The 25,783-nt window shown below is 40.8% G+C and overlaps 1 protein-coding gene across 5 annotated transcripts in view; it reads right to left on the bottom strand.

Annotated features, from left to right (window-relative positions):
• Positions 1-259: 259 nt before the first annotated feature.
• Positions 260-25,783, bottom strand: part of LOC114877199 (nucleolar protein 4-like) — a 118,257-nt gene continuing 92,733 nt past the window's right edge. For 3 of the 5 annotated variants that reach the window (XM_029189463.2, XM_029189462.2, XM_029189459.2), the window contains 8 exons: positions 24,164-24,218; positions 20,325-20,558; positions 12,092-12,426; positions 10,743-10,946; positions 10,303-10,449; positions 6,897-7,111; positions 5,900-6,087; positions 260-5,607 (listed from right to left, as the gene is read on the bottom strand). In XM_029189463.2, coding sequence (XP_029045296.1) covers positions 5,441-5,607; positions 5,900-6,087; positions 6,897-7,111; positions 10,303-10,449; positions 10,743-10,946; positions 12,092-12,426; positions 20,325-20,550 — 1,482 coding nt within the window. In that variant the 5' untranslated portion in view covers positions 20,551-20,558; positions 24,164-24,218 and the 3' untranslated portion in view covers positions 260-5,440. The remainder of the gene's footprint in view (positions 5,608-5,899; positions 6,088-6,896; positions 7,112-10,302; positions 10,450-10,742; positions 10,947-12,091; positions 12,427-20,324; positions 20,559-24,163; positions 24,219-25,783) is intronic. The other 2 variants (XM_029189460.2, XM_029189464.2) reach the window with 2 other exon arrangements.

The following is a 25,783-nucleotide window of genomic DNA, read 5'->3' as shown; positions in this document are numbered from 1 at the left end:
ACGCCCATCTGAGCGACGAAAGATTTATGGAATTCCAGATGGATTTTTCTGCGCCGGTGAGAGTTCGAGCCTTCTTCCATTAGCCGTCGTGGAATATTATTCAAAATTAATAAAATTTTATAAGATCGTAATAAATTCGACGAGCCAATATTTTAAATTAAGAAAAAAAAATCCTATAAACTTTGTTATCATGAAAAATTATGTAACTGCAATTTTTAATAATAAACGTTTGGGATAGGAAAATACAAGTTCTGTATCATAAGTTGAATAATCGATTATATTTGGTAAAACATTTACAAGGTAATAAGATTTTTTTTGTTTCATTTAATGTTACATTTACAGGCAAGGCATCATCAAAGACCGTACCAACTCTACAATAAATCGTAGTAATGTATAAGGTTACTTATAAGAAAAGTATGTACCATCAAATTATCTTTATCGTTACTATCAATATTTAATGTTACTGTAATGTGCTACTCTTATTTAATTCTTTCTCAGGAACAAATACATATTTTCTTTTTTATTATTTTCTTCTTCGTCTCATATATCCATATTTATATTCATATATTTGTATCTTTAATCAATATACATCAATTCGCGATTACATTGAACAGTGTCAGAACTGCACACCATGTATTCTTTACGCATTCGTGGACAATCGAACGAATGGAATATACATACTAGTATAATGTACGTACACTACTGTTCAAAAGCATCAGAACATTTGCCAAATTTTGTATAAACCCAATAAACTATTATATAGCAAATAATTAAAAAAGAATTTTAATAATACCTACTTTAATTTATATAAAATTGACAGTAAAACATTGTGTCATTATTAGTTAAAAAATTCTCTATACAAAGACAATAATATCAATCACCTTAAAATAAAAAATCTACAATTTTATTAGAAACAGCAAATGTCCCACTACTTTTGAGCTGCAATGTACCTGTGTCTTATATGAAAACGAAAATGAAATACGAAGGTTCTTGGTGTGTCTCAATCCTTTCAAAATTTGTCTAACAATATAAGGCAGCAAATTGGAAAATGAAATTGAGAAATCGAATAACGATACCTTGAACAATTTTTATTGCAATGCACCTTGTTATGTTCATTTTCACTGTGTTAACATTCAATGTGTTAACTTCGATTCGACGTACAATTAGCAAACTGGCTTCAAAAACCGTGATGTGAAATGGAACTGCTGTTTGTGCAGTATGTTCAAAATCACTGCACACGAAACGAGTGTACACTGTCGAGCATGGTAGCGTTCCTTAGAGAAGAAGCGACGTAGAACAAGAGCCCCCCACTCTAACGCGTTTGCTAAGGACTGAGGGTTATGAATATTCCAGGTGAATGAGATAAATAAAAATAATATTAATAATACTACGCAATAGGTGATAGTAACTTTCAAGTATCAAGGGAGGGACCTCCTGTCCCTACAGCGCTTTTTCTCCATAGGGAGACTACCATGCTCGAGAATGTACAAGTGTCTAATTAAGACACGACGATCCTAACGATTATTACATTTGCGAAGGGGGGAGGTTCGAATGAAAGGAGGCGTTCCATGGTGCCGCGAAGCAATATCTACTTTGATGCGGGCGTAGAAAATGACAGACAGACAGACAGAGAGAAGAGGAAAAAAGAGTATCAAGTGTGTAGAGAACTATTGCACTAAACCGATTCACGATACCTGCTCGATTAACTAGGCAGCTACAGCATTCACGACATTCCAGATTTCACGAACGACGCTCTCGATTTTGGTCACCCTTTAATATTTTTGAAAATTAGTTGTGGAAATGAGATGAACATTGGCGTAATTAGGATTTTTCTGTAGGATATATTGAAATTGGAAATAATATACAGTACAAAATTAAATTTAAATCGTTATTATTTTAAGAATTCAACGCATAATTTTTATTTATTTATTGCAATAATTTTTGGCGAAAGGCCCACCTTGATTTTTATCTAATTACGCCAATGGTTAGGAATGAATTGGGGCGAAAGTAGTGATGGGTTAGAACATAGGAAAATGTTTCTGAATTTGGACCATTTTTTTGAATATTTTTGTTATCTAAATTGATGAAGATGTATTTTTTAATTTTATGTAAAAATCAAGTACTTGAAATAATAAAAAAAAATTATTAGAATATTTTTCACAAGCGTTCTTTTAATTAATTCGAGTATAAACAGAACGTGCATTTCACCTATTATTTTATTCACTGTATGCACTTCACAAAATACAATTATTTATACATATTTGGATCCTTTCTTTTTTTGTTCTTTTCGTATATTACTGCAATATAACAATCAAATAATTAATTCTGATACACGTAATTTTTCTCAAGAGAATCATAATACATGAATTAATTAACTATAAATAATCTTTTCTTTTTACAATCTTTATAATATTTAGATGATCTACAAACCCTCTAAGACATTTAGACATTAAGGACCTTCAAAACTTTCAACATTTTCAAAATTTTAAGCTTTTCAAGCCACCTAACAAGACTCGAAGCTTTTTAAAGCGTTTACAATTTCTTTATAATCTTCGAAGTTTACTGATTTCAACATTTTTAAAGTTTTCTCATAGCAGAGTACAAAGTACAATTTTACCTGCTCAAGATCACTTTCTTTTTTTTTTTTAAATACAAAAGCGATTTTAACTTCTATCGTTTTAACAGACCTTTGGTTTTCTTTCACGTTCACATTACAAACATAATTTTCCTCACTTCCTTATCGCAGTTCATTGAATATTTAACACTTTCTCGTCGAACAACTCGCGTATACAGCTATTATATCCTACAAGTGATGTATTTCTTTGTATCTAACATTATTGGCAAGATAAATTATATTTAAACACGGGAGAATTATGCCAAAATTCCATAGAAATGAATTATTACACGGTACTCTGAGAACCAGCGATCTTGAGCAACCCTGAGTTTATCCTCAATCAAAGTTTCTTATATTCATTTTCAATCAAGTTGGAATTATTATTAAAAATTGACTGACATACTTCCACACATTGACTGCCACAGGGATCATCGTTGACACTTAAATAATAAAAGAAGAAAAATTTTCAAATTTAATTTAATAAAATTTGCCTTCTTTTTTAACTAATAATTCAATTACACAAAATTCGAGGCGTCATCAGTAATCTCCGTGACAATCAAAATGAGAGCTGTCAAATTGAAATAATCAATCATATTTTTTTTGCGGCAATTAATGCACTAATAAGTACTTTTGATAATGAAGAGACAGGTTAGTGTACCAAATTCAGAGAGAATGGAGGATGAAAAAGGGAATACGAGATGGCGATGGGTATGGATGAGGATGCATAAAAGGTCGTATGTTTCTGAAACAGTTCGAGAGCCGTGTTCGTCAACCCTTTCATTTTTCTAGCCGTCTCCTCACCCTTACTGATGGAATGTTTCATTATGGTTATCTCGAGCTTAATCGTGGCGGATATGGCCGCCCTGTTGTGAACATATTTTACAATCGTACACACATATTTATACGTACAATATGTATTTCTGTGATAATAATAAAAATAATAATAATAATATATTCTCTCTTCGTATCTGGTTAAAAGTAACTCACGTGTTCGCGGTATTTTCATCATTTTCGTTACTTCGTGTCGCAATACGAAGACGACTCGTATAAACTATGTACAAAAACAACGACAGAATAGAATTAACGCGCGAAAAAAAAAACTAGTTTCGACTCCCCTATCTTCGGTGGGAGACGATCATCTTGTAGCGATGATAACGTAACATAACGTAACGATGATAACGCGACATCGAACGCAGTATCGTTGGAATTACAAATATAAAATTAACAGAATCAATAATGATACCTCTGACGAGAGAAATCGGTATGGAGCAACCCTTAAGGTACGCCTTTTTGTGTTTTTAGAACGGGTTTAAAACAACGGTATCACCTTTAAAAAAAGAAAAGAAAAAGAGAGTGGAAGAAATAAACGCGTGTCTATATAGAGCTCTACGTATATTATCGTATAATAATAATAAGAATAATCAGTGTTCTTTGGTAACACAGTGATGCGTCCGGAAACCACAAATACGATTTCAACGTATTGTCTGATCGTGACAAGATGGTCCCGATAAATATGTGCAGTGTTGACCGAGAATTTTTTAATAATAATTATTTAGGATCAAGTTGGAGAATTTCATTTCTTCGTGTGATATTTCATTTTTGGAATAAATGCAATAAACTACAATTATTGAAAGAATATTCAAAGTATTTAAAAATTAAATTTGGAAGATTTAAAATCATTTTACTTTAAAATTCTTTAATTACCAGTTAATGATAGGAACATAAATTTCCATCTCCAATTTTCTTTTCTCAAAAATGAAACTTCACAAGAGAAAAAATAAATATCTCCAAATTAAAACTATCTTTTTTCCATTCATCCACGGTTCAACCTGCACGATTCAAGTACTATGCTCTCTACCGGACGAGCGTTGCTCGGTCAGCATGCGACTAATCGTCGATCACCTCGTCGTTTCCTGATGGTGACCAATAAAAAAGAGAGAGAGAAAAAAAAAGGAAAAACGAACATCCATCTTGTCCTACGACCTATTTATGTACACATGTTTACGCACGAATGTACGCGTACCTCTATATACATGTGTGACAGCAGCATTCTCTTCATCTTCTCGTACATTCAGGCTACTCGCGTCTACCCGACTCTTCGTGGTTCACGCTTCATCCCTCATCGGAGGGATTGGCTAGTTTTACGGTCGACCGTATGTACATGGTTCTCAGCCGGGTGAACAGCGATTGCGATGTCCGATGGTTCGAAGTTGCGAGTTTAAATAAGAAAAAGAAATGAGGGTAACTTCGATCATCGTCCAACAGTACTTTCGATCGACATTCCCGCTCTTTTCGAAAGCCTCACACACGCATTCTACACGCACGCAACACACACTGTCTCTCGTTAATCCCTTAAGCTTAAGCTTATCCGATAGTTAAGTAAATATCTGTAAATCCTCTCTATGTACACCCTGTTTTGAATAGTTCCCTTAATAACCTAGCCCTAAGAACTCCGCCTTCGCGTGGATTCTCTTCCTGGTCCGCCTACGCTGGGCGACCGATCAAACACCTCAGGGTTCTTTCCTCGAGGCTATCTCGCTCCGAAGGTTACTCCCTTTGCTCGTCAGGTAGGAAAGCTCCGGTTTCTCGCGGTTCCTTGGGGATAAGTTTCGTTGGAGTCGCAGCGATCTGCCGCTTCGTATTAGTCGTTCTGGTCCCGGGACTTCCCCAGGTGAAGGATAACAGAGACTCGTTACCGACGGTCGGTATACTCGACAGGGTAAACGGAGCTGTGCTTCGTGTGCTCGCGTTCATGTCTCCGTTTCCATCCTCGCCAGAGGAGACTTACGAGCCCAGTTGTTGGCCACCGGCTACGTACACGTAGCTCTATGGTTGCTGAAGCAACAGTTGCTCGAGCTCGTCGGCGGACCTCAAGAGGAACGCCGCGGACTCTCGATATCCGGTGATCAATTGCCTGACGGCCGTCATTTCCGTCGCGTTCAACTTGTGACTGAGCAGCGGCTTCGTGTTCTTCATGCTCAGATCCGTTGGTCCTGAAAAATTAATTAAAGTTAGATGGGTATTGGATAGTTTCTATCAAGGCAGCTTGAAGCATTTCTTTTTATTAAATTTTTTTTAAAGCCAACACTGAAGGGGTTGATATTTGAATTAAAATAGCATACACAGAACGGCAGAAATTAAAAAGAAAAATTCTCAGTTCGCGGTAAATTCTTACTCGGATGTTTTCAGGTCGTCGGAGATCATTTTAAGAAATCTCGCGGACCTGAAAAGCTGAGGTAAGAGGGCAAGAAGCGAACTCATAAGAACACCGATAAGGAATATTACTTTGTGTACCGTTGCTCAATAGGCCCGACGTGAAACTCTGGGTCGGGTAGAGTCCAGCCGAAAGGGTTGGCGGGACGGTTGGTCCCGCACGCTGGAACGCCTGGCTGAAATTTGGTCTGTACATCGCCGTGGGTGCACCGCCGCTGGCAACACCATTAACGGTCGACGAGCTGACTATCGTCGCCTGGCTGAAAAACGCAAACGAGATTCGTGTTAGCGATAAGCCATAACATTGATTAGCTCCGCGCAATTCTGCCTCTGGCATTCTCTCTCGCTCCGTGATCTTTGACCGTCTACCAACCGTTTTATCTGCAACTCCTCCGTCGTGGCCGACTCGAATCGGTGTGAATGAGAGATCACGAAGCGAGAATGAGCAGCCGGCTGATCGGCTACGAGAACAGACGCGTAATTTTTCTCGATCGTCGAACACCGATTCGTGTTAACTCCATCGTCGATGATAAATTTGAGAAAAATTCTGATAATTGATAAATTATTTCTTTTTTAAATGATTGGGAAACATTTTGATAGAAATTTTGAAGGGATCTTTGAAGTAGAATCCCATTTGTTTATTATCTTTCGTTCGATCGTATCGTGAACTAATTACAGTTTTGATTACAGAAGTTAATTATAGAAATTGCAACAGTATTCTTCTGTGTGGTTAAAACTAGATTCAAAAAATTTCGATAAAATTTTATTTAATCCCGTGGACGGTAAGATAATCATTATCTTTAATTCAAGACGATAGAGCATCTATATTTACCAAAATCCTTTTTACTCCAAGTCGAACATTGAGGTTGGTCTAAATTTGGTATTACTTCGTCTAGACTGTGCTTTCATTATTGATGAATATAAATCTATTTTGTTTTCATTTTGTTTTAATTTTTGACTAATTAGAACAGAAATATATTGTTCAAATTATACTTCCACGGTTAATTTTATTCTACAGATTAAAATAAAAATAATTAAGTTAATTTTAGGATGATTTAATGATACTGACCTCATGAGACCCTTGTTGTCTGCCGGTGTGAGCAGTTTCGACGCGGGTGCGAGAGACAGGGGTGTAGAAGAGAGGGTGTTACTCGGCAAGTTCGCCAAACTGGTTAACGGCGCCAGGGAGGTTAGCGATGCCGGCGGTGTATCCTCCCTCTTTCCCGGAAGTGATTTCACTGGCGTACTCGAGAAATGCTCTAAACTTGACCGGACGTCCGTTTGCTGTAACAAGCACTCGATTTTAGCCCCATCTTCCGTTAAATTACCGACGGAAATTTTAAGATTTCACGTTAATTAATATTTAAACACCGATGAAATTTCAATGAAAGCTCCTAACTTTTAATTTTTAACTTTCATAATACAACCTTAATAATAAATGGTCTACTGTATCAGTGTTAATTTCATTCATCAAATTACAGACAGAGAAATTTATAGTTAGAATACAACAATTTTGGAAGATGTCTGAAAATTCTGACAAATACGTGAACAAGATCGATCGCAATCGAGGTTGTTCAAATCTCCCACGGGGCATGACTTTTGTCAATAATCGTTACATTTTGTTGCCTCCGCCGATTGGCTCGATCCCTCCCCCGTGGAATCCCCACCGCCTTGGACACGCGAGAAACCATTATCTCATGCTCCAGATTTTTAAGCATTCTGACCCAGTTTTCGTCAGTTGGCGATCGTGGATCGGTTGAACGCGAGAGAAGCACGCGAAAGAGCAATCGGACGTTTTTAAAATAAAAGAAGAAATCACGTGTTCCGAGACGAGATCTCCGTATGTACCTGCTGGATCTGCACGCGGTCGTACACCTGTTTATGCACCACCCTTAGGTTCTTCTTCCTCATGATCGACCGATTATCACGTTCCCATAACAATTTAACTGTATCCCGGCCAAGTTCCTCGCGATCTGAACCTCCTGTTCATCCTGTCGGATTCTTAAACACGTTCATGGGTATCACAGAACCGTGTCCCATGGAAGCTGACCAGCCACGCGGGATCAAAGAACACCAATCACCAAAAACAGCACGCGTCGATGGAGGCGATGAACCGACCGATCTTGCGGATCACTCGTCGACCCGATCATCTTCGGTTCACCGGCTACGGTGTGTCACCTGACGGTTGGTACGCTCGATGGAGCAGGCGTCGAGGGAGGATAGAAATGAAAAATGGCGGCAAAAAGGGAGGCGCGCGACGAGAGATCGAGATGCGACCAGATGCGGCGTACGAAGACGTCGAGGCGCGAGTAAGCTTGACTCGCGGCCAAGGAAATTAATTCGAGGAAAGAGAAGAGAGGTAGTGGCGAAAGAAAGGGGAAGAACGGGACCGAGAAAGAAGAAAGACGGCTAAAGGCAGCGCACACAGAGGGGGCGAAGAAACGACGACGACGACGACGGCGACGACGACGACGACGAGAGCACAGCCGTGCACGGAGGAATGAAATCGTCAAGAAGAGAGGAGAACGGATGTAGGGAGGTGTTTTTATGAAAGGCGAGCAGTGTGCGTTGACGTCAATTATATAGGTGGCTACGGCAGATAGCCGCGTCGTTGCACGAACCCCGGTCTTCTCCTTAATGGGTTAGGTTTAGGTCGCCGCAGAGGTTATCGGTCTCTCCCTCTATCTTTCTCCCTCTGTCTTCACTCTCCCTCCCTCGTGCTCGCTAAGGATTTTCAAAGTAGATAAAGTTGAGGCGAGAAACACCGAGTTTCTAGCTTTCTTGCCGTCGAACAAGGGAGTCGGAACTGGCTGGACCAATATTCGGAAGGACCTAAGGAGGATTAGGTACCATGATGGTGCTTGATCAATAAGGGGATTTTCTTAATACCGATCAATTTTATTCTGGAAGGGGATATTCTGCGCTTTTTATATGATCAAGTTGAACGAACTGTGAAAGGGTAGTGAAAAACGAAATGGTGGATGATATCTGTAGATGGCGCTATCTAGGGATCCCTAGCTCCTTATAGGGAATTTTATCTGAAGAACGATAAAGGTACAGGAGATAGGAATTAGAAAATGAAGACAAATGATTTTGATAGATGAAATGTAACATTTTCTTTGTAATCCTTTTTTCAACCAATTTGCATTAATAAATTTTACTTTTAATACTTGTTTGATCACTTTCTTTTAATTAGTTGATTATCAGCTCTGTTGATCATGAAAATATTTTTAAAAGCATCTAATAATAACAATAAATAAATTATCTTTCGACAACGTCAATGAAGACGGTGAAATCGTTTGGCAATGTCTGTTGATAACGTTTTAGAAACGCAAAAACGAATTTTTAGTTTGTCACGCATGTACTAGACAGATTATCGAATTCAATTATCTCCGAAACGTACAAAGATAAACCATTCAACTTATTTTCACCCAATGAATTGCGTCTTTGCAAGCATTTCCAGGAAACAATTTGTACATTGTGTCGTGTAAGTAGGTCAAATAAGATCCTCCAAAATTAATTCTCATTTAGCCACCTAATTGAATAATTATTCAATTAAAAAGAACCGCATAAAGTCAGATACTCTGAATTATTTAAAACACACTAATTTCTTCTGGAAGCATCAAATAATAAAATAATTGAAAAAGGCAGTTAAATGGAACACCCTGTACATATACAGTAGACGCTCGATAATTTGTCACTTTTAAATAAATTTTGTAATGAACTGTAAATCTACTTTTACTATTCTTCTTTCATTTTTGCAACAATTTAATCCTGACTATTGTTAACATTACATCAATCATTTTCGATGATTCTCGAAAACAGAGACTCATTCTTGGTAACGATTCTGGTGGAATATTAATTTCCATTTAACCATGGACAATGATTCGCAGCTAGGTCGGGAAATACCGATGGGAAAGCTATTTCGATGTTGGAATTTAAGCGAAATTTCGAAGCGGGCTCTGGTACATCGGTGCGGCACGCAATCGGCCGATCCAAAGCTCGTTGACGACTCCTGGACCGGAGAATATTTCGATTTTTCCGTCGTTCCGCGTACAACGTGGTCAGCTTGTGTGGGTTGCATCAGAGTGGGAGAGGTGCGCGACCCACGGGGTTATCGTCGGCCTCTCTCTGTGTACCTATATCAATCCTAGCTTCGTTTCACGTATCAAGCTTTGAAGCGTTGCGCAGGAGCCCGATGCTCGGATCTGAACCAGCGATAATTTTACGAACGGAGCCGACAACTTTCATGGAAAACTTTATCGTCCACGGTGTTGCGTCACGAGCGAAGATCTTTGCTCACAGTCGCGAACACGATTCTACTTTTCTTCGCGTGTTTTTATTTTAGGACGCCTCTCGAATTTTATAGAAGAAATTAGTAAAAAATAGATGCGTTTATCGATCGAAAAGAAAGCGTTACAGAAAGATCGAGCGAATAAGAACGATCGTGTTCTTTTCATTCTAATTTTACTCACCGTTGCGGCCGGAAGAGTTGGCATGGGCTGCGAGACTGGCTCCATACCGAGTCTCATGCGTTTCGCGTTGTCGCTCTCATTTTCGCAGGCGGTTGCCAAAATTTGCTCGGCCTGCACGGAGGTCAAGTGTGCCGGAGTGGGCCTCGCCTAAAAAGAAACACACCGCTCACGTGATCGTCGCATACCAAAAGACCGAACTTGACTCAGACCTCGAGAATCCATGGACTCTCGCGGCTGACCTTCCTTGGTCGGTCGTAACGTTTTCGATATAACTGGAAATTATTTTTATAGTAATTTTTCTAAATAGTTGATAGAATAATTACTAAAAATTCCAATTAAAATAATTTTGTAAAAGAGAAGGGGGTGGATCTTTATAAAATAAACTCCAAGAAATCTTAATTAATATTTCAAATTATTTTCAATTTAATTCGAATACTCACGGCATCCCAGGGTGCACCCTCTTTGCCGCGTTTGTTCCTCCGACAGCTCTTCAGGTACGTTCGGATCCTCTTCCTGGCCCTCTCCGCGAATTCCGGGAACTGCCTGGTGCAACTATCGATGATGGCCTGTATCTTCTCCTTCGGTTGCTTCGAGATCGGTACCATACGATCGAGATTCTCGTCGACGAACAGCCTGACGAACATCTGTAAAAGGACGCGGACAGACGACGGAATGAATTAAACGGAGCCCTGTACACTTTGCTCGAAGGAATTAAGCATTTCGCGGTGGTGGGAGTCGTACCGGGGTTCTATTAAACTAATTGTAATTAATTAAGGAGCAGCTCGGTAGCCGGCTTCACGGCCATCTGCGAGCCCCGGTTGGATTTCAGATTCCGTCGTTGAAGAGGGTTGGAGGAAGACGTTGAAAAGGGAGCGAGCTACGTGGCGCCGCGCCGCGACGTTGTTTTCATAAAACTTTACGATAATTGAGGCTTTTTCGGGGAGAAAAGTCCAATAGTAGCTCGGCTTAGCTTTCATTCGAACGAGAATACCGCCTCTTTTTCTACCCTCCCGCAACGTTGTTTCCTTTCCCTTGCCGCGAACGCGCGAACAACTTCGTATCTTTTTACGCGGTTCCCGACGCTCGCTGGTAATGTTAGCCGCAATAAACTCGCCGTTTCCGGTTTAATGCGAGCCAACGGTCGGGGAAGGAAATGGTTAGAGCAAGAGACTGGTTACGGTTTCAGGTGTTGCGAGGTGCTAGCTGCGTTTATTCGAGATAATTAACACCTTATCGACGGATCATACTGATTTCAATTAAATTAACGTGGAAAGTTTTGCTCAAGTAAAAGCGTCTTTAAGATTTTATAGTGATTTTCCTCCTTTAGAATTGCGTTTATATGAAAAAAAAAATATTTGGGTCTGTATTTTTTCTAACTTATGAAATATCCGAGTACCCGGATTGAGATCCTCGATAGGAAAGCCAGAATAAAAGAAAAGTTCTCTCACGTGTCTAATAAAATACCCGAATAATTTTGTCCCTAGTCCACAAGTGAAGAAATTTCATTGGAAAGATTTTTTCAAACAACGAACAATTTAAGATGAAGTCACTCTTCATGAAAGGCACTGTCATAAACAAGCGTGGAGCATTGAAACATCTCCGAGAGCAGAATTATTCTCGTTTCGAAAGGAGAACCAAAAGCCGTCTGCGATCTCCGACTCGGTTCATTAATCACGCCTGGCTGGTCGAGGTAGCCTCCCATTTCGTTTCGTCTCGGCCAGGAAATAAGAAGAAGAAGAAGAAAAAATGAAACAAGTTGACCGCGAGAATTACGTAAAACGCGACTCACGTTGAAAGCCTTCTGACGCTCCGGGTCGTGGTGTCTGGGGTCCAACCTCTCGTCGGGATCCTCGTCGTCGTCATCCTCGTCCTCTTTATTACCACTGCTGCTGGTCTCGTCGTGAGCGCTCCCCGTACCTTCGCCACCCGCCGGGCTCGATTCACGATCGCGATCGGATCGCGAGGGGGTCGCTGACGACGCTGGCGGCGGCGTCTTCTTCAGTCCCATAGCGTAAGATGCCCACAAGGATGCCATGTCCTCGCTGCCAACACCGGCCACGGCTCCCAAATTTGGAACGGTACCGGCGGGCATGTCTACCAACTCCGTGGAACCGTTTCGAGAGTCTGAAACATCGAATACGATGGTGTCTTTGTTAACTCTTGAACGGCGGAGCATGGGTCAATCGTGACCAAATTTTACAAAATAAATACAGAATTATTAACCCGAAATTAGGTGTATTATTTTTTATATATATGGTGGAAGAATAATTATGGAAATTAAATTAGATTATAATCTGGGCTCTCTCCATGATCCGCCATCCGAAAGTTAAACTTTTAACCCTTTCGTTGCTACATGAAGATAAAGTTAAGATGATCTTACATCTTCAATGCTTAAATATAATAAGTTCCTTTCAAAAAGGTTGATTTGCTTCTGATTTGCTCCCATTACAAGTCCCCCGAGGATCGCGAACCGCGTCGAGGCGAAACGTTCCGTTCGAAATTTACATCGACGTCGGTTCGCGTAACTCGGCATTAAACCGTGAACTTTTTATCGCCGCATCTAGAACAGCGTCTGTCAACTTGTTGCGCTTGCTCTCGACGACAATTCAAATAAGTTCCACGGAACTTGCCCGCATCTGACGCTCTCCAATTCTCTTCCCGAAGCTTCGTTTCCCGTTCCTTGGAATTTCACGAACCGATTGATCGTTGAGAGCAATCTATCCGTTCAACAAACGGAGAGGAATTTCTGCAAGAATTTTCGTCAAAATTCTGATGAATCCTGAATGAACCAATTAAATTAAACGACACCCAAATATTCGAATACTCTTCAGGCGAAGGAATGATAATTTCAAGATTTATTCACGAGTGATAATCGCTTGAGAATATTGGACCCATCCTGTCTAATCCAGAGGGCAGCTGGAAAGTGGCAGAAGTTCGCGAGCCAGAGGTAGCCTCTTTACGGTTCCCCTGAGGCACTCCCTACCCGCGATCCGCAACACTCGACGGTTTCGCGTTTGTAGCCTCTCGCTTCGTACCTGTCCTCGCCAACATCCTCGTGAAAGCACCTTTTGCCCGTACATTCTCTCCCGGCATCTCGGCGATGGAACAGCGCGACTCTTTCTTGCGGCTCGTGGAAGGGATCTACTTAGACTTATTACGGGTTTTGGAAACAGGTCGACGATTTTTTCTCTTGCCGCTGAAAGGAAACGCTCTTAAGAGACGCCTCCGAGTCAAGGCTGCCAACACTGGCGTACCTCTTATCCGAAGCTTCGAATTATTCGGACGAGATCCACCGGAGCAGCAATTTGTCCACGGAATTGATCGTTCGAAATGATATGAACCGACGTTAAACGGGAAAGAACGAGTTAACTCGGTGCTCGAGAATCGCTCTCTGATTGGCATAACGGGCTAAGCTCGAAGTTTTAGGGAAATTATAAATATCTATGAATTTCTATCAAAATTCGAAGTGCCAACAAATGGTACAACTTTGATCTATAAAAAAATTTGATAAAACCTCTGAAAATATTGTGGGATTGCGGGCCTGCAAGCGTGGCCCTCGAGTGGGCACTGTTTATGGCAGGGTCACCCAGAGTTTGGGTTGACTGCAGGCGCGGTAGGATGACACGATGCAGACCCGGTGTCTGGCTTCTTATTGTTAGTTTTAAGGAATGAATGAGAGAGTGAGAGAATGAGGACGAGAGTGCCTGGCAACGGGAAAACGGGCAGAAAACTGGGTAGACTTGCGTGGAGTGATATGGTCTTATTCAATTTTTGTTTTTTTTTCACTAGATAAATAATCCCAGAATATTTATCAAACACCTCGAAAAGAAATCCCAGAAAAATGATCGAACAAGAACTTTCAACCCCCTTTGCACCCCTATAAGAATGAGGAACTTACGCTTGGACAGAAAGAGCCGTCTAACCAGTAGTCGAGAAAGGCCAGCAGCGTTTCGAACAAGATCAACGATTAAATAATTCGGCGGCGAGAAATTGCGCGGTCATCCCGGAAACGGAGGACCGCGGGACAAAATCCCAAGGTAGAAAATGCGTACGCGGCGGGCATCCGCGAGCACCCTGCACTAACCCCGATTCTAAATTCCCCGTTCAACGATCGCACGCAGAGCTACGCACGCACGCTTCCAGGAAGATTCCGGTAGAACCAGTAACTGAACGCGCGAGTAGACGACCCAGGAAACTGGACCCTCGTCCAGGAGGCGGCGCAGCACCCGGCTCTCTTCCTCTCTTCCTCCGCTAGTAACGATGCATCGAGGTTGCTGCACCTTGGTTCTTGCGCTCGTACACGCTCGCCACGAAGAATTCGTGGGCAACGAGGAACGCGGCGAGTGGAACGGACTCTCCCCACCCTTGTCCCTGGTCAGGGAAAGGATTTCCCTGTTTGGTCGTGTTTGTTGTTGTTGGAAGGATTTTTTGATGGGAAACACTCGAATTATCAGCCTCGAAAGAACCAATAGTTCAATTGATAATTTTCCAAAGATGTTCGATCTCGACGCTCGAGAAAATCGATTGAAATACAGACGGGATAGGTGAGAGGATTTTCAAAGATATTTTTCAAAGATATTCAATTAAAGGGCTATACCAGTGTGACCGCTCTAAAATTAGGTGATTTTCTGTTTTTAAACTTCAGGAATGTATTTAGTTACAAATCATATATCTATAGTAATTTTTTGGTACAAAAATAATAAAAAACAAGCGACTTATGCGCTATCTCCCAGGGCTCCAAAAAGTTCCTCCACTGTTGCAGTAATTACCGCCGCCTGAGTGCTTAAAATGAAAAATAACAAAAACGCTGTTAAACTAGAGGGTATTCTTCGTATCATGAACTAGGATTTTAGAAAAATATCAAAATCTGACAAAATGGCGAAGTTTTGAAGAAAAGTTTGGAATTTAGCCTAAAGAAATAGTAGTTTTTTTAATGCCAAATTGACATTTTTCATCCAATCAAAAAAATCTTAGTTCATGGTATGGCAAAACATGTACTGAACAGGCTGAAAAAGTTTTGAGTCGATGCAATAATTTGTATTCGAGTTAGAGCTGCAGGAAATTTGAGAAAAACGCGATCCGTTTCTGACATGCCAGCAGTTACTCTTTAGAACGCTGCCATTCCTAAACTATTTGAGATTCGACCTTAAAATTTTAATATGATATTCTAGAGAGAATAGACTTTGAAAAAATGCAAAAAAAAATCGACTTTTCAAAAGTGTTACATTGGTATAGCCCCTTAAGCTCGAAAAGTCGATGGGTGCGAGGGTTCCCCGACACCCGTTCCCCGGATGGACGTCGTTGCAAAACAGAGGGGGCCCAGGGGATAGCCGGTGAACCCGGCTAGCTTGGCTAGAAAGCCGGTTACCAATCCCAATCCCACCAGAACCGTTCCTGAACTGGCCGCTGGTCTGAACCTGAAATCAGTCGCTGCCACCCCACCCGGCAGTTCGTCCTCCTCGTTCCTTCAACCGCTTCCCGCAAAAGGAAACTAATACCCGGCTGGCCCCGGCGACTTCCTCTTTTTCTAGCCACGCTACGTGCGTGGCCGTGCAACAAAATTCACGGACGAGCTGGCGCACGCCCACGGACGGCTACGAGCCACCAACCGCACAGCACCGTGTTTTATCTCGTTGCCCGAGCGCTCGTGAGCGAAGCGGCGAAACAACGCCGGGCATACACGCGTGAACGTACAATTTTCATTTCAGAAAGTATTAATCTTTTCGTAAGATTTCATTGTGTAATTTATTCGAACAAGGATATCCGACACGCTCTGCCTGTTGAATATTCCTTAATTTGAAAGAATACATTTTGTTAGCTTATCCGAAAATCGTATCGCGACACGTACGATTGCCGAGGGAAAAGGAAAGTATTAAACTTAGATCGAGCTAATAACCATACGAGAAAATCGTTATAAACACGATTCGCTTCGCAACAGGCGTCCGTTCCCGCCGCTTTCGTAAATGTCACCGTCCATTAAAGAGAAGATTCTTTATCGCGTTGGCGAGGCTAGCGTCTGCAGAACATGAGATTTGGAATTTCGATATTCTGTCGATGGAAAATCGTGAACGACGACAGGATATATTTTTCAAGGAAAAGAGAAATCTATCTGTTGGATTTATGAGAGGACGACGGGAGAACGAGAAGTTTCTATCTTTTGATCTTGTCAAGTGTTGAAATTCATTTTTCTTCAATCTCGATTTTTTGTTACTTAACGGAAGATATAGTTTTAATAATTTGCGTAATCACTACCTTTGATAATAAAATAAATCTTAGAACGATTCTACTAACTGTAGAATTATCTATTAAGATACATTAATTAACTTTTGGACGGCGGACCATGGAGAGAGCTCAAACTTTAATTTAATTTTCTAAATTTTACACTGTTCTTTGAAAAATTATTTCTCCAATATATGAAACTCTTTCACAATCGACCCAGGCTCAAAGGGTTAAACAAGATTTATTTAAAGCAAATAAACGTTAATATTAGAATTAATATTCGAACTTCTCAAATCAAATCGAAAATCGAAAGCACAGGCGACAGGGAGAGATTTCACTCTATCAATGAATTTACATAACAACACAGGTATCCTTTGTCCGCGAAGCATTTTTGTCTTCCTGGTCAACGCCTGTTCGCCCACGAACGTTTCGCAAAATCGATTTTCCGATAAGGGAACCCCATTTCGCGTTACGAGATTCCGCTAACGAAAAACAAAACCCACGGGGAAAACGTAGAGGCGAGCAAACTCGCGTTTCGCAAGCGGTAACTGTAATCTCACTTTTGAATCTTCCAGCAGGAATTCAGCTTTCTGGAAAAAAAGAACCACGCTCCCTCCCTTAATGGTCACTGACATTTGCAAAGATGACGGAATAATCTGCGCTCCTCCTCGCGAAGATTCCTGATAACGCGAACCGGGACTTTTGTTCAGTTTTCTCTATCTCGAGGAATCGTGTTCCCGTGTTGTCAGTTCAGTGTTTTCTTTGGAATATTCGTGGATCATTAATTCAGTGAAAATGGCCATATGTTATAATTGCAATTATTTAGGGTAACATCCCTTAATATTTAATTTAAGCTTTCTATTTTCTATAATATTGATAATATTTGAAATTCTTTTAAATTTTTGCTTAAATTATTTTTTCATTTGATTAATTATCAATATATTAATTAACATAGTGAAAATGATCCCAGTTTTATTTTTATTTCTAAGGCACTTAATACTACTTGAAATTTTCTATAATTCTTCCTAGGGTCATTTTAATAAGCCACTAACAAATTAATTATCATAATGTACATGATGAAATTATTCAAGATAATCAATTTAAATCTTCATGGTTATACGCGACTAAAATGAAGAGATTCGACGAAATGATCTTTCAGAAACGGATAAAGACACATGAAAATATCGCTTTTGTTATGTAAAATCAGCTTTGACCATCGCTGGATGGTCATCGTCTACCATGCAATACGTGTTCTCTTTGGCAAACATCGTTGAAGGAAGATTCTTTACCGTTAAGGCACAACTTGAGCATCTTAAGGAGTATATTAACTGATTAAAAATCGAGATAACCGCACGATGACGGGACGAAGATTTATTCGTTGTTTTCTTCGGGCTTACCTCTTCGGCGACGGAAAAGAGGAGTTGCTTTCTTGGAAGAATTCATTCGAGAAATCTATTGCTGTCCGAGATATGTTTTATTGGACACGAAGAATGATGTATTTTTTCAGCTACTGTTTCGTTCGCTACTCTAGTCCCAAAATTAAAAAAGAGCGACAGAAAATTTCTCATTTGCACCCATAACAAAAACCACGTCAAATTAAAAAAAAATTACCAAAATTATAATAACAGACCAAACGAAGGAGGGCGGAACGTCAGTAAAGTAACATGAAATATACTCCACCATTTTCCCTGGCAATTTTTCCGAGGCGATCGTAAAGCTGAGGCCGCGTCGATTTATCGCGAAACCGATTTGCGAAAGAGGACGGGGAGAATGAGAAGAGGGAAAAGGCGACTCCGAAGGAAGGTGGAACCATCGTCTCTGGTCTGGTTGCACACGTACCATCGCATCGCGACTTCGTCGGCTGGTTCATTACGCAATGACCACGTCTGAGATGTAGAGGGCCGTCTCGGAACCAGTTTGCCACTAAGGATGCCTCCAAGAGGAGAGGCAGAGGGCAACGGTGAATTATCCTTCCGCAACCTCGCCTAACTGAACCGTTCTGCGGACCCGTGGGTCGTGAAAAAAGGAAAGGGGAGTGCCTGCTTCTCTCGACGAGATTCTACCCGCAACGAATCTTAACTCGTTTCATCATCCTAAGGGATGAGAAAGGGGGTTGTTTCGAAATTGACCGTTTGGCGGTCGAAATTCACCCTTCTGTCCAACGGTAGCCAGAGTCTTTCTTACGAATAATAAAAATTGTGTTGAATAAATAAATTTTAAATTTCAGGAATTGACGAGAAAACAGAGGAAACAGGTTGCTGTTTATAGTTTCTTGATTATCATCGAACACAAGTCAATGAATGTTTCATGGAAAGGGAAAGGAATAGTTTGAATATCAGACTTGACAGTGAACTCGTGTAACTGAATCGATTCGTTCTTGTGAGAAAAAGAGAAACAAAGAATGAAATGTCTGATTTGATAAGATCAGTGTACACGGGTTCGTATATCTGATGATTTGAACGCTCGTATAACTGCATACTGCACTAGCTTCAATGAAAGATAAGAAATAATTGTTTGCTTATCTAAGTAAATATTTGAAATAGTTTCTACTTGCTACGCTAGACGATCAATATACTTGATTCTCTGATTTACAAAGATGAAAACTCTTCGAAACATTCAAAATTACGATGGATGGATCTTCCTGAAATTCGATAAATTATTTATCTTATTTACTGAAATTTTGCAAATACTTTTTCCCCATGTTTTATCCATTGGAAAATGTGAAAAATCACCGTTGCGCGATCAATCTTTTAAGACACGAAATTTACTCTCCCCACTAGGTTCACCTGCAACCACGCGACACAATAATGGTCGACGCGTGGGTGACACGTCGAACGAGCCCACGGTTAATTAGCGGCGTTAATCACGGCCGATCAACAACGGAGAACCGTGTCGTTGTCGTCGAAACGGCTCGGTTTCACGGGCCAAAGAAGGAGCAGTGAATTTCCTACGCAGCACGTCACAGCCCGACAATCCATTAGTCACGTCGAGGCACAACGACAAAACTCGCATGAGCTAAATAGCCGGTACACCTTGGCCCCGCGAAACCTGCAATTCACCATTGCTCGTCGGAGAAGGACGCGAAACTTGAGCATTGAAGTCTCCGCCGCGACGCGATTACGCCTCGAATGCGGCGGAATCCTTTTCAACTCGCTCGCAGGATTTCGTAAGAGAAACCAAGCTCGATGTTCTTTATCCATCTGCCTCCTGTACCGAACATATTTCAGATCTTCTTCTACTTATACAAGAAACGATATTTGAAAGAACACGTTACTTTTGTTAAAAGTTATTTGCAAATTTCAGATTATTAAATAAATCAGAAGTTTCTGTAGTTCTTCTGAACTGCCTCTGTTAGAAATTTAAAAAAGTATCAAGAAATTATTTAAAAAATAATGAAAGTGCTCGAAAACAACATAATTTCCCAGCTTCATGCAAAATTCTTAAGAAATGATTAAAATTAAAACAGCTTATTAATAAATTCACGTATTTCCGATATTAGATCAATTAAAATTTCTGTTTAAACAAATGAAAGCTACAAAATACTGTAACAACGAATATAACTACAACACGTACTGTAAACCAGTGCCAGCAACAAACAATACTAAAAATAAAAATAAAAAAATAGCAAGTTCCTTCGTTCATGCCAATAAACAGCCCCTGTTAAATTTCAACCCCAACGATATATATCGGCATCCTCTTGGTTCGTTTTATTCGCGGAATCCGCGCGATCGCGGCAATGAAAACTGTAAATAAGCCGAGGACACTCACTAGCTCGCGATTTCGTCGATGAAATAAGGTGTTACCTGTAAGTGTGGAGTTGTTAATGGTGTTGTTTGCCGTGGATATGGCCGATTGGCTGGTGACAGGTGTGCCAACGGTGGTGGCCGTGGTTGTCGAGGAGTTATTTGGCGATAGGGCCGCGTTGGCGGCCTGAGCCTGTGCCTGGGCCTGGGCCTGAGCCTGAGCCCGCTGTTGAAGATTATAATTCCACGCGAGCAGCATCAGCTTCAGGTTATCCGGGTCTTTCATGAACGCGCCTGCCGAAATTAAAAGTGCCAATTGGTCTCAGGGCATGATTAATAACGATGAAATGGTGCCGATAGAGGGTTGGTGAGAATCGATGGCCGACTTTTGGAACCGGACTGATGACAGGAAACATTCTTGAAGGGCGAATTTAAGGAAAGGTATAGTCGGACGCAGAAATATAGCGTGCTTTTATTTTCGATGCTGTACAGTGTAATTAAATAATTTTATATAACATCCAACTTTGAGAAATAAATTTAAATATTTAAAATAATAAATTGAATTGAAAATTACCCTCTTCACATTTGAAAAACACGAATTAGATTTCTGCGCCGACTATACTGTGAATGAGCAAGGAAGGAAATGTATTACCTGTTAATTACTGTGTCATAGAGGAATATTACTTGGTTTTCTGTGCTCGTTTTAAAATTGTATTGTAATTGTGTTGAGTTTTAGTGATTGTGTTCAGAATAAATTCAACGTGAATGTTGTTTAATATAGGACAATTATATCGGAATTTGGACAAATCAGATAGAATATGCTTGATTCGTTTCTCGATCGATCGAAGCTCCCGATGTTCGACGGCGCAACAGGTCAAACTATCGAAATTCCCCGGCATTCGACTAATTCTCAAGCTCACTCGCGCGAAAATGCAACTACGTTAACAGTTTCGTCACCGATCGCGCGTTTCCAGAATTTTCATTCGATCGCATCAACAGGTAAGCTCGTTCGAATTCCAAGCAAGGGTTGCTGCACGTACAAATAAAATGCGATGAAGACGTTTCGTAGAATACATCAATTTGGAAGATTGTACATTAGATTTTCAAATCTAACTCGAAAGTTGTCACGAGACAAATGATTTTCGATTGAAAAAATCTTGTATGCTTGTTTTCGTATCTCCAAGAAGTAACTATGATTATGTAACTAGCAAAAAAAGTGGTCGAGTCAACATAGACAGAAAAAACGAATGGAAAACCGAAATTACGTAAACGGAGAAGTGCGTGTCATGAAGAAAAATGAACCTCTTCGTTCTGAATCCTATGAAAAATCATTTTAAGTTCATGTCTAACAAAATTTTTATCTCATCGAGCATTTGCCTATTATTTGATAAATAAATAAAAATCCTTTATAGACAAGCTGAGTCGTTTATGTCTGAAGTGAATTTTAAAATAGAGCTCTCAATAATTATCACAGGATTTTTTTAGATTTTTTGAAAATTAAAAATGGCACAAAAATTAGTCGTAGACATAAATGACCCAGGTTGCTCACAGGGAGTTCTTAATAATTATAAAAAATAAAAGAAATATTATAGAGGCAGAGTAAATGTGACGCAAAAGTGCGACAGGGAGTTCGTCGAGTGTCAATTAAAACCTCATGCCCGATGAGTACAGCAGTCTATCTTGATCGTTCAATTATCGATCTCCTCGCGTCGCATATGAGTAAAGAACAAGCTCCGCAACAAGTTCCACAGGAAATTTCGTGTATTCTGAAGAATTTTGGCGCAGGCAAGCTCATTAAACGAACCGTGAAATCGTTACGTTTCGGCGGTCGTGTCGAAATAGCAATTAACTCCTCTGACTCGATGCCCAGTTGGGCGAAATTTGAAGAAATGAGGAAAAAGATTTAACTTGGTGCATTTCTCTAATACCCTTTTATAACACATTGACTGCCATGCACACTTTGTTGAAAATTTCATTAGTTAATATTTTTATTTGGAAAAAAGTATCATTGGAAAACTAGATAGGGGTTGGGGTGGATCTGGGCCCCCAAAAATCTAGACTGGCCCCTCCTTAAAAATGTGGACTTTCGCCATTTGAAAAATTTCAGATTCCAAAATTCTAGAATCCTAAAACTTCAGAATTTCAACATTTTCGAGCTCTAAAATTGCAAAATTCCAGTTAGAAAATTTCCAAATTTCAGACTTGCTAAATTGTAAAGTTTTAGACTTCTTAAATTACAAAATTTCATACTTCCTAAATTACAAAATTCTGGAATTTCAGAATTTCATAATTCCAAAATTCCAAATTGCCAAAATTTCTAAGGGACTTGGCCCACCCCAGAACCCACCCACAACTCTCAGAATATTTCATTTCCTACTATCCAGTATTCCAAATACCTAATAAAAATATTTCTAATTAGGCAATTAAAAGTATTCCTAATACTCAAGATACTCATTTCCTTTGCAAAATCATGTGTCACCTAAACATGGATGACATGGCAATCAAAGTGTCGCAATTACCATTTACTCTACCAATATAAACCAGGCATTAGAAGTTAATAAAAATGGAGTACCAGTGTACGCGTATGAATTTACTTGCACTATTATCCTCTAGCAATGTAAACCAGTCTCAACACCGGGTGCAAACACATCATGTCGATTGATATCGTGCTGGCTGTCGCGGTACGTGCGAAGAACAATTTCATTCGATCGAAATGCTGCGGGATCATCGACGAAAGAGGAGGTCGGCGAGCATCCTCGTCTGATTAATCGGTTGTTTCTCAGAACCGCGAGGCAACGTCATCGCGCGAGGCGCGAGTGCATCTCGTTCTTTTATGTAAGAGGCCGCGGTAACGAGATTACGAGGTTGAAATGTCGGTGCATGCTAATAAATACGTCGCTCGTCCGTAACGCGGACCGCGACTGGCTCGATTCAGCGAACGTGTTTTCGAACAGGTTGCCGTGCTTTTATACGTCAAAGTACCAGGTGCCTATTGTAAAATTCAAATGCGACGAGAAAAAATTTAAAAAAAAATATATTTTGCCATCCTGCATTCTTTGTGAAGATAATAATGAATATAAGATACAATAAGATATACTGAATAAACATAATTTAAAATTGAATAAATTGCACCTAAATGTCATTTAAATTTGAAATGAATCCTAATAAGGCGGAAAGTGCCATTTCATGAAAAGAACTGATTTTTAATATCGTCATCTTATGACGACATCCGTACCGAAGGTGTTTATTGAAACAAGATGAAGGGAGAAACTTTTGAAGCTTACTATGCCGGTCTCCAGAGTTCCCTCCAATTGCAGAGTCGATTCGATCGAGCGAGAGAATTAGCAGTGACACGTAGAAGGGCACTCGAGCGACGGCAGAACGAAAGCGGATAGAGGAAGGAAGAAAGAAAGAGGGAGATTTATTAGCAGCTGGATAAAGTTGGCGGCTGACGGGAACGGCGTGACGTCTAAATCATTCAAGCCCGTTCAATAATGCAGAAACGCGACGCCATCGCGTACGATTTGGGTCAGATTCTCGAAACGACCGTGTCCTGACCTGTCCAAAGGACAACGAACGTCGGTTCGAACCCCTTTTGTTCCCTGAGTTCGAGAAAATTCTAAACATCTGATAAACGGGAATAAAATTACGGGTGAGATATCCGGGTAATTTTTGTCTACCCGGGTGTCTCGTGAATTAGAGGCCTAATTGAAAAGAACTACTCCATTTCGAAAACAGAACATTTTCCCGAAGTGCTGGGTATGAAAGGAGACACCCGAGTAACGCAGGAAATTATTCTCGCGGTCTGATCATCTCTGACATGAATGAGAAAGAATGAAATAAATATATATTAAAGAAACGGTAAGATCTGCGAACGGTTAATGAAAGGTTTTGCTTACTCGAGTAGTGATCCTCCTCGGATATGTCGGCTGGCTCTGGGGTCGAGATGTTTTCCTGCAACAAGATGCAAAGGTGCGGTTAGAGTGTATGCCGCCACTTGTCACCCATTCGAATGGTTTTCTCACGCGAGAAGTGTCGTCGAGGTGCAAAGGGCTCTGAAACTCTCGCAGAAGGGTTCTCGCCCGTTCCTCCTTCGAACACTCCTCGCGATAAATGCTAACGTCGGGTTGATTTTGGCAACGTTATTACGCAATTTCTTAGAATTGCTCATTGGAAAAACTGTGAATTAACACGTTTACTGTCACGAAGGCCATCGGTGACTGGCGTTCGGAGCTGGATAAAATTGAAAGAACAAACGGTTTGAAATACTGTTTTCAATCGATAGATGCTGTACCGGTTAAATACAACGATATTCTCAATGAAAGATGAATAAATGAAAATATTTCCAGGCTGTAAATGAGTCGAACGACAGCCAGAAATCAGAGCCGGACTTCTCGATCCCGCGGTCAATCGTGCACGAGTTTCATAGAATCGCGATTGTCCTCGCGATTGCGCCACGAAGAAACACACCGGCAGACTTTCCGCACACCCACGGAACGGCCGTGGACTTTATTGTCCCGGATCGAGAGGTGGCTTGCGGCGGTGGCTTGCGGTTCGTCCGTACGCAAATTACTTACGCCTCGTCTCGGCGACGTGCCGTGAGAGACGGGATTCAGGCACGTCGAGAATCTTGGATCGATGCTGTATAGTTGGGCTCGGAGATATAGCGCAGTCGATGCGAAATTGGAATTAATTTTTCGGTTGAAAAATTAAAGAGCTTCTATTAAAATTAAAACTCAGACACCGCTGTGTTTCACGTTTTAATTTATAATCACACTATATTTCCGATCCCAGCTATACTATATCGATCTCGAATCGATTAGGCTCGGAAATATAACGGAGTCGATGCGAAATCGGAATTAATTTATCGGCTACAAAATTAGTCTCTATTAAAATTAAAATTTAGACACCGCTACATTTCATAATTTTCAATTACATTATATTTCGGAACCCAATTACACCATAACGAGCCTGCTCGAAGAAAAATCGAAAGCTGCTTTAATGAATACTACCAGGCATTGATATCACCCGCGATCGCCATGATTGGTCGCTTCAGGTAACACTTTGCTAGCTAATTTCCCTAAGGAAAAATCCTAGTTACGCCAATGATCCTAGGCGCGTGATTCAACGTTCACGAGCAGGCTGCCATGATCGTTTTACGCGGCACCATTGAACGAACCTTCCCTCGTCATCAGGGTTTCCCGTTGAAACGAACGGCCGTCGGTTTCGCAAGGCGTGCGCGCAAGACGTATGCCTGGTCCGACGACGGTCCGACTTGAACGGGTCTCTCCTATCTGTGTCAGGTCTCGTGTTGCAACTGCAGAAGGTCGACCGGTATACCGTGCGGAGAGCACGGCCAATTGATACCGGTCGCAACTTTGTCCGTTGTTGTAGGACGAACGGCGACCGACTTGTACGCGCATACCGTCCTCCGAGTCGCGCAAAAAAGTGCCGCTGATGTAACCGAGAAATTCCGACCGTGCCATGCGTGGCCGGTATCGCAGCTGAACCGAATCGGA

This window comes from Osmia bicornis, chromosome 8 (assembly GCF_907164935.1).
Source record: "Osmia bicornis bicornis chromosome 8, iOsmBic2.1, whole genome shotgun sequence".
In the NCBI taxonomy this organism is placed as follows: domain Eukaryota; kingdom Metazoa; phylum Arthropoda; class Insecta; order Hymenoptera; family Megachilidae; genus Osmia; species Osmia bicornis.
Note: the sequence above shows the minus strand (reverse complement) of the source record. Positions and strands in the feature narration are given on the sequence as shown.